The sequence below is a fragment of the Pseudopodoces humilis genome, chromosome 2 (genome assembly GCF_049639895.1).
Source record: "Pseudopodoces humilis isolate 2021_Gansu_Grassland_sample_001 chromosome 2, ASM4963989v1, whole genome shotgun sequence".
NCBI classification, from domain to species: domain Eukaryota; kingdom Metazoa; phylum Chordata; class Aves; order Passeriformes; family Paridae; genus Pseudopodoces; species Pseudopodoces humilis.
The window spans coordinates 59,009,224-59,019,453 of NC_142201.1; the positions used below are offsets into that span (position 1 = coordinate 59,009,224).

The 10,230-nt window shown below is 41.9% G+C and overlaps 1 protein-coding gene across 1 annotated transcript in view; it reads right to left on the reverse strand.

The window, feature by feature from the left end:
* VWA8 (von Willebrand factor A domain containing 8) overlaps positions 1–8,705 on the reverse strand; it is a 179,516-nt gene extending 170,811 nt beyond the window's left edge. The window contains exon 1 of the mRNA XM_014250977.2: positions 8,480–8,705. Coding sequence (XP_014106452.2) covers positions 8,480–8,624 — 145 coding nt within the window. The 5' untranslated portion in view covers positions 8,625–8,705. The remainder of the gene's footprint in view (positions 1–8,479) is intronic.
* Positions 8,706–10,230: the final 1,525 nt, after the last annotated feature.

Below are 10,230 nucleotides of genomic sequence, written 5' to 3' on the forward strand. Positions count from 1 at the left end.
ATTCTATTTATCTATGGGTCTATGGAAATGCCTCCAAGTTGATGAAAACACCTTAGGAGCCCATTGCTTCCTGCAAAAGTTGCCATCTCTCTCATTAGCTCAGCCTGGAACAACTTTAACATTCTAAAAAGAGCAGGTTGCCTTACATATCCCTAAGAAATTAGTGACAATTTATTTTTGCAGAATTCCCCAGCCAACATGCAATGAGACAAGAGTATATGATTAATTAGCTCCTAGCTGAAATCACCTCAGCTCAATACTAAATACTATTTCACGCATACACAGTCTTCCAAAACCCAGTAGGGCCAAGATGCCAGAACAACAAGATGTCAAACTTTTTCAATACATTGGGATGATGATATCATCTACAGGATAAAATTCCAATTACTTAATTAGTGCGGTTAAATCAACTAAAGCCTTAGTTGATTCTCTATACTCCCTTAAAAACAAACAAACAAACAAACAAAAACAAAATAAAAACCCAACAAATCAAAACCAAGTTTCATCTAGGTGAAAAATAAATAACTTCTGGTGGTATTTATGTCAGTCTGTATCATGCTAACCCTTGATCAACATATCTAACCATGTTCAAAAATCCCACAAGTATTCCAGACATCAATGGACACTACTTTCATGAAAAATGGACTGGGAGAGAACTATATGTAAGATGTGGTGAGAGCTGAGCGTGCAGGGTATTTAGCTTTTAATTGGTTTGTTGCTGCCTGGAGACAAATGTTGCCTTCAGCTTCTGTTGAAAAAGGAAAAATATTAGCAGTGTTTAATAGAACCTTAGCAATAATAAACCAAGACAGCAGAGTCCATTTTCCTAGCTAAATGAGCACAGGGAGGATTAGCCCACTAATCTTATCACTCACTTCCACCTGGGCTACATTTTCCCGTCTCAATTTGTTTCTTCTGTACTTGTTTAAAAACTCATGTTTGGTTACTCCATTTCCACTGCATTTCCACACGCTTTGAACAGAGATGTCATTCTGGACAGACTCTTCCTAGTGTTTCACCAGCTGGCAAGGAACTGATAACAGCCTGCTTGGTAAAATGCTGGTGTTAAATCAGCAAAACCCATAATTTGAGCACAAGTATCACAAATTGACTACATGGCAAATTATGCAACAGCCCATGTATACTCCAACCCATTCCACCAGCTACTACCACACCATTGTGGACAAGAGCTATATCCGCAGGATTTTGTGATGAAGACTTTGTAGGCTGTATCATGCTTGCTTGCAGTGAAGATGTGCTTCCACCTTCTTGTCTCCCACAGAGAAAACAGTGACCTTAGATACCACAGTCTTTGCGGTAAACAGTGGGATTCAAGCAGTGCACAATGTACACAAGGAAACATGGCTGCTGAAACAAAACAAGAACAACATTGGCCAGAATCCAAAAGGTAAAGGGGACATCCCATTCATGAGGCAGACAAGATGCAGTCACAGGAGGTCTTTTGAGAGCCTATGCAATAGGGGTCAAAAATTGGAAGCATATAAAGATCAAAAACAGTAACAGGATCCTGAAGAGACCCTCTGGAAAAAAAAAAAAATATATGAAAACAATCTCAATACATGCAATGAGCTCTTTCTACTGCATCTGAAAAAAAAAAGGTGTGAATTGCACCTCTGGCAATATGGAAATTCACACATGGACATATTGTAATTGCAGTAATTGCAGAGCACAGAATTATATGCTCTCTTCTTTAGACCTACACTTTAGACAGAAACAGTATTATTGTCTGTATCTGTTGTTTACAGTAACTGAGAAGAGCTTGCTCTAGAGCTCTTGTTCTTTTCTAGGCCTCTTTCTGAGGTCTATTTCTTCTACTGTCTGAATAGAAAGGCAGCACCTCCAGCTCCAAGCCCCTGAGCTGCAGAGGAGGCAGCTGGAGGCTGGGAAGGCAGTTTGGCAGAGGACCCCTGCATGAACACCCTGTGCTTTTACTCTGCCCCAGCATCTCCTACTCACTGTTGGCCAATAGGGAACAATAGGTTTGACGGACCTTTGTTCTGACCCACCATGGATGATGTGATGTTACAATCTCAGTGAGAAGGCTTCCTGAACATTCAGTCTCACTGTGCACGTGGCATGTTTGACTGATCTTAAAAGCTAGGAAGTATCACAACAACTATCCCTCCTCACTGCTCCACCTCCCAGGAAGAGACTATTGCCTAATCCTACTATTTATTCCTATATGCTGAAAATAAAAAACTGCTACTGGTGGTGTCACTGTTGGTGACAGCAACACTGGTCATGTATAAAGATAAACAGATTGTATATCAACTACACATTAAGAACTTACAAAGTAGAACTTTTATTCTACTTGCCATTTTTCTGGTAAAATAACACATTAATAAAAAAGGATAAAATTAATACATTTGAAAAGGTTATTTTAAAATAAAGAAATTAAGAAATCCTACTCTAAAAGAAAACAACCTGAAGACATCTATACATGTATTTAGATTTTTGAGTACACAACACAGATATTTCCAATCTCATGTGTAAATCATATTTGTATTATCTGTGCTTTTGTAAGACACTAAAAGACACTGAGTGTAAGACACTCAGGAACATTATGTTTTCAGGTTGCTGAATTTATTGTCTTCTGGCCTCTTTAGTCCTGAAAATAGGTGAGATTAACACATTCTCTTTAGTATATTACACACTCATTTGTACACAGACATCCATCTGGTTTCAAGAGCCTGCAACAGCAATAGCATATTAAAACTGTGAAGGTGCTAAGCTCTGCTAATAATAATTTCTATGTGATAAAACCACACCCAAAGGGAAGTCTGAAATTTATATTATATTCAAATGTGTATTTCCAGGTCTTAATTTCATTCTAATGTGAAGGAGGGGGAAAAATTATGCTTTGAACTGGTATTTATCCAGCACACTTCCATGAAGAAACAAAGAAGAGTGTCAGCTCTTACTAATGCTTGAGGAGCTGACTTATTTTGAAGAAACAGAAATTATTCTTTCCAATTTTTTCCTTTTTCCTTAACTTTTCCAAATACACTATTCAGGGAAAAAAAAAAAAAAACAACAGCCCTGTAACTTCTTTTTTACATTTCACAGCAGCTCTTACTGACCGTCTTTAGGGCTGCAAACACTACATTCACTGAGCAACATTATTACTTAATCTGCACCTCCTGTCAGTATTGGAAACCTCCCAAACACATGAATATGAGGGACAAAAAACTATTCCCTGCACGCACAAGTCTTAGGATTGTTCCTTGACCACCATTGCCTTCGCACATAGATGAGGTGGAGCTCAGCTTCTGTCAACAGGATGCTGCAGTCTGACAGGTGCTGCTGACTGAAATAGATGAATGACATGGCAAAATCTATCTCCTGGCTGAGCAAAAACATCCACTAAAGTTCTGTTTTTTTATGGACAAAAGGAAGTCTTTCCCTCTAAAAAACCAAAACAATTGCTTCAAACATAAAATTTAAATATTACTCAATCTCTACTTAATGTTCTTTTTAGACCTTCTATTTTTTTAATTTTCAGGTTTTAAGCTAACACTAGATTTTCCAATTGTCTATTTTGGGCTGGCTAATGAGTGTCTGTACTGGTTACAGTCCAAGGTGTCATGACACCAAAATCTTGGAATTTACTCCAGAAAGGTAACATTTTTATTAATTTTTCTGCATTAGTAGAAGATCATCAACATGAAGGAGGAATCTTATCTAACACTGATATCTGCTCTCTGGTGACCAGTGATAAGAGATTGTGGCTCTGTCTGACTGAATCTCAAAAACCTTCAAAGACAGATGTTCCACAGTCACTCTAGGCAGTCTCTTCCCCTGCTGTATTCAACAAGACATCACTGCAATCCCACAGCCCTTTCAGCAAAGCTGTTACTCAGCCAGACCCTTCCCAACAACACTTTAGTCCACTAGCAGATCTTTATACTTCTTAAACTTTCTGAGGTTTCTGGTGTCCCAGCTCTCGTGTTCATCAGGGTCCTTCTGGACTAAATGTCTGCACTCTGGCAAGATGGTAGGGATTTTGTCCTTACATACTAAATTGCACTTTTACACTCCTGTCTGTCCTTACTTGCACTTTTGTGTTTAGGTCATTGAGAAGTTCCCTGCTTGGCCAAACAGGACTTCTGCTACTGCTGAATGGTTCATTCCTGAGTTGCCATTAAGTTTTCTTTAAAAATTTTCAAGCTTTCCTGTGCACCTTCCATCTTCATGGTGGTTATCCAAAGGATTCTACCTACCAGTCTCCTGATTAAGTGAAAGCTTGTAGTCCTCAAGTCCAGGATCCTAATTCTGCTGCTCACCTTCCCTACCTTCCTCCAGATGTGCAACTCAGTCATATTCCACTCACTGAGATCCAGGCTGTCACCTGTGACCAAACTGGTCACAGCTCTTCCCTACTTGAAAGCAGCAGACAGAGTGAAGAATTAACCCTGACTCTGAAATCTGCATTACAAAATTTTTACCAACACAGCCTAGGAAGTACCAAGAGTGCATGCACACTGCCAGATTGCCCTCCTAGTTGATGTCTGCATGGCTGAAATACCCTGTGATCATGAAAGCTCATGCACGGGAGGTTACTGCTAGCTGTCTGCAGAAAGCAATATCCACCAGCTCCTCTCAGTCACACGGTAACAGATGCCCACCACATCGCTAGTGTTCCCTTTCCAATCTCCTGTAGCCAGTGCTACTTTTGTGAAAAATTAGCTCAGAGTGTTTTAAAACTGTACAAAGACTTCTGAAGTACATTTTGCTCAGTGGAGAAAAAAACAGACTATCTATTCTAAACTGAACTTATGTATCAAGTACATTGTTAATGTACATTTACATTGTAATTGTAAATGTACAAGTACAGGTAATTACACATTAGTATAATTTTAAAAATGTATTTCAACCAAAAAGAATCAACAGAAATGTTTTGAAAATTTCACATTTACTGAAAAGCTATCCAAAATTGACAAAACAGCTTTAAAATTAGCTATGACATTGCCTACAACTATCCCGAGTCCCTGAGTATCCCAAGCAGCTACAACTTCAATCTTATGCATTGAGCTGGGCACAACTTGTAGAACACATCAACACGTATCAGGCCTGTAACTGTTGTTTAATAGAAAAAAAAAAAAAAAAATTCAAACAATTGGCAAATATTAACACTCAGAAACTATTTATTGATATCCAGTCATATACCAAAAGTGAAGCCCTACAGAACTTGACCTGACATTTCACCTCTGTGTTCCAGCTACATCAGCATGTCTAATAAAATACACAATTTCACAATTTTTTTTTTACCATGAACCTTTTCTTTTCTAAATGTTAGAATAATTTGAAATAACACGGGCATAACTCTGCAAACTTTCAGACAACTGGCTTTGAAAATTCCCATCTCTAGTTGATGCCTTCTGAGTTGTGCTGATGGAAAAATCATACACAAGGCTTACCATAAATCAAATCCCTGGAATCACTACAGTGCAGGCCCCTAAGTACAACTACAGAGGTAATGAACAATTATAGGAATGTCATGAGAAAGAAGAAAGAATTAAGTCTCTTTATAAATAGGTTTTGCCAGTGAAAAAAATATCATCAGAAATACACTCACAGCTGCCAACATGTGAATTGCAACAAGATAATGACACAGGTAAAACTGGAAAAGGCAACGTGCCAGAAAGCATTTACACCCATCATCAACCAGTTCTCTAGTCTTTGGACAATAATAAACCTGGGAAAAAACCCCCCACACAGTCAAATTCATAGTCTTCTTTCAGATTATCGACTTTTACCACAATCATTTAGATCCTGTACACTGATGATGAACGATACAGGATTCTGAAGTGTGATGCAATTTTCACAAGTGACTGTGTTTTACTCAGCAAATACACTTGTATATACTACTGAGATCTTTTAGGCTTTAAACAAGTTTGATGAGGAACTGAAATTGACCAAAAATTTCATATAAGGAAGGAGGAAAGAGTCCTGAACCTGGACAGGCAGTGCTGCAGAAAACAGCAAATGTAGCTAGTATATATTTTGATCTACAGAAGTGACAAAGCATAAGTTATTTTATGTACACTGAGCAGCAAAGCACAGGAGAGACCTTACTTTGCCTGTAGAATCTGACTGGAAACACTTTTTATTTTTCCAGCCCTTCAGTTTACATCAATTTCAGCATTTGTTCACTCTAACCCCTTAAAGCAACTCCAATATTGTGCATTCTGTCAGCTTTTTAAAAATTATTTATATTACATATAGATTAAAATAATTAAATAACAGTGAACTTAGCTACGTCGAACTCCACTTTGTTGAGCTCATAGTGCATTTAAATGAATTCATCACAAGTAATTCTACAATAATTTGATAATTTTTAGTTTTTTAGAAGGAAACATGAAACCTGCCCTAAAAACTTTGTTTCCCTCATTAATTACATTGTGCAAACCCGAACACTTCCTAGATATTCCCATTACCCTTTTGTCGTGCAGTCCCTTTCACTTTTGAGATTTTTCTTAAGCTTTACAGCTTGATAGCTTAACAATTCCTCCGCAGCCCCTAGTGAAGCAGAAAGCCACATTCTTTTTCCAAAGACTGAGCTGAAAGGCTAAGGATGGCTTCTTCACGTGTAACAGCATAATATCAGGCAACAATTCCTCCTTTACACTCAAAAGGTACCAGGACAGACAGTAAATCCAACCTGGCAGGGATGTCACATCCAAATTACTGTGCACACAACGATTTGCCGTTTTGTTGACTCTTAACAACTTCCTGCTTTTTAAGACGCATTTTGTTTATTTATGGAAGAGACATACAACCTCAACACCGCTTACAACAAGAATTGTAATTACAGCAGCTGCACAGAAATAGTAAAATCACATGGCACAAAAAATTTCAGATCATCCTTTGTAACTTCAGTATCCTCAAAGAAATGCTAGGGTCTGCAAGAGGACATGCAAGCATTTTAAAAATTAATTTAAAAAACAAAACAAAAACAGGAAAAAACACCAGTATTCTTAATATCATGGTCCCAAATTCACAGAAAAACTGGAAGCACTACAAAAAATGAGATGTCTCAGGTTTAACTGACTCACTTCACTGTCAACTTGCTTTCTTTCACCCTAATTTGTTTGATGCTAAGTAACCATAGTCTTTTTAGTACTTTTCACAAATAAAATATTACCTATTCACAAATTCTTGAAGAAATTTTATGGCTATCAATTCCTTAAAGACTTCCTTCTTGAGTAACTTTTCAGAAACTAAACAAAGAAGTGAACTGGTCAATCAATAAACAGATAAAAAAATATTAAAATTGAGAGAAATTGGATTAAAGGGGTGCATTAAAAGCTTAAGCAAGTACTCCCCCATCAGAATAACTTGCAGATCACTACTCATCACTCACTCTGTACTTAGGAGCTTTGTTGCTTTTGGCATTCATCCTGAGAAGTGTCAGTTACCACAGGCATATGTCACCCTTTCCAGACGCCACTTCTGCTCTGCACAGGCCCATCACCTGTCTCAATGGTCACCAGAGGATATTCCAGGGCAATTCAGGTCATCCTTCATGGCATCTGCAGGCACAAGGTCAACCCTCTATCTCATTACCATATGCTGCCCGCACACTCAGACACGCACCAGCCCTGGCAGCCCCTGACACAAACACCGAGGCTCTGCCCCAGCCGAAAAAGGAAGCCATGTGATGCAGGAACAGAAAGCAAGGCAAGATGTGGCGGACAAGCACTACAGAGCAGGGCGCTTCTCACAGGGACGAGCAGCAGGGCTAGCCCTTGCTTTACTGTGGCTGAAGCACCTGGGCCAGGAGCTTTCACGAGCCACAGTAAGCGTCCCTGCAAGCCGGTGACTGAACTCTTGCCCTTTTCCCTCGTGTCAGGTTAGAATCAATCAGGTTGGAAGAGACCTCTGAGATCATCGAGTCCAACCTATGACCAAACACCACCATGTCAACCAGACCATGGCACCAAGTGCTACATGCAGTCGTTCCTTAAACCCCTCCAGGAGTGGGGACTCCACCACGTCCCTGGGAAGTCCATTACAATACTTAATCAACCCTCCTGTGAAAAAATCCTTCCTAAAGTCCATCCTAAATCACCCCTGGCGCAGCTTGAGGCTATGCCCTCTCATCCTGTCAGTTGTTACCTGGGAGAAGGCCGACCCCCACCTGGCTACAGCCTCCTTTCAGAGATTTGTAGAGTGCTAAGGTTCCCCCTGAGCCTCCTGTTCTCCAGGCTAAACAATCCCAGCGCCCTCAGACGCTCCTCATGGGACCTGCACTCCATTGCCCTTCTGCGGACCCCCCGCACTCACGAGCATGAGACACAGGGGCGGCAGCGCAGCCGGGACAAGCCCGCAGCCCAAGAGGTGGTACCTGCCCGCCGGCCTCCCCACGGACCGGTGGCAGCGCCGGGGCTGTGGCCGGAACAGGGGCAGGCGGGGGAGGCTGCGGGGGCCCAGACACCCGGGGGCCGGGGTGAGTTACCTGAGCTGTGCAGCGCCCTGACCTCGGAGCGGCCGTACCGCGCCGCGGCCGCGCCGCCGCCCACCACCTGCCGCAGGAGCAGGCGGACTCTGCGCGCAGCAGGACCCCCGGCCCCGCCGCCCAGGCACAGCACCCGCGACGGCATGGAGACCGCGGGGAGACGGGCACAGCCGGGCCACAGAGACGGAGACCGCCGCGGCCCGGCCGAGCGCGGGGGAAGGGAAGCGCCGCCGCACAAAGTCCCGCCGGAAACCAGGGCCGGGCCGGCGTGGGCCGGTGCCGCCGGGTGCGGGGACGTGCCGGAGCGGGGCCGTGGCACCGCAGCCCGGGGCGGCCCCTCGGGACGGTGCCGGTCAGCTGCGAGGACAGCGAGTTTTCTTTTTATATGAGGGGAACGTTTGAAACAGCCCGGAGAGCCAGGCGCGGGCAGCGGTGGCTGAGGTAGATTCGTGCGGCGAAGGAATTTCCTACCTCAGATCTCTCCACCGCTGCTGAGCTCACGGGCCCTCCGGCCCCAGGGCCGCCCCTCGCCTGCCTTCTCGGGATTCAGGCATTTCGTACTTCAGGAGGAATTTGAGTTACTCCGGGGTGACGTTTGGCTTAGATGTGAGATTTTTGTAAAAGGTCACGTTGCAGAAATAGACTTCAAAACCGGCCTATTCCAGCTAAAAGTAATGCTCTTGGATTTATGTGAAAGCTCAGGAATAAGTTTTAGAATAATTTGTGGAAGGCCGAAGCTTTCACGACAACTAAGCCTACTTCCAAGGAAAATCCAGTTGAGACTTGGATCTCGGCACCAGTAGAAAGAGGGACCTTTGTGGAAGTAGAAGCTAGACTGAAGCCACCATCTGTATCAGCTGTACTTCAGGTTTTGGCTGTCTCAGCCGGGAGGTTTTCGCTCCCGTAAACCTCCCATTTCCTGCATGTTTCCAGCACTGAACAATTATCCCAAAGGAAAGTCATTAAAGTGGGAGCTAAGCATCAGTTTAAACATAGACAACCTAGACTTCTAAATCCCCATAAGATAATACGAACTAGGAATGTTGGTCTCGTCCTAGATGTTTCTGCAGCTCAGTGTTAGGGGCATTAAACACGAGAGGTGAGATTTCACGATCTTCAGCATTTCCTGTTGGCTAGGGTATTGGTTAGGTATAATTTCTATTCTTAGTACCTAATATAGGTCTGTGAACATGTTTTCTGGGTCTAAGGCAGGATAAACTAAATTGAAACATCCTTTTATGGATATTGCCCTAATTTCTTGTAAGCTGAAGATCACAGATGCTGGAGGCTAAAGATAGGCGAAGTAACAAGAAGGTCTGCTGGAACAGAGTAGAAGGCCAGTGAGGCAAAATAACAGTGGAGTGGCTTATGAATATATCTCAGCAATCTGGGATATTAAAATCGAAGACTACATCTTTCCTCTTTGTCATAGCTATTTAAAAAAGAATAAATAGCAACAGATATGCAAGTGATTCAATGCATCACCTGAATGCTGAATAGGTTTATGCTATGCTGAAAATAAGGAGACATTTCAGTTTTGTACAGATTCACGGTGTTTTCACAGTAATTTCACACTGTGAATGTACAAAGCCTCCTTTTACCTCTCTGTGTGTGTATATAACATGCACCTGTCAAGCTAAATGCTTTAAATTTCAGCCCTTTCTGAGTCATGTATCTATAAAATGTTTTGCTTTTTAAAGCATTGTCTTAAAATTCTGAATTAATCAACTTTTCCACAACTTCAAATTCAG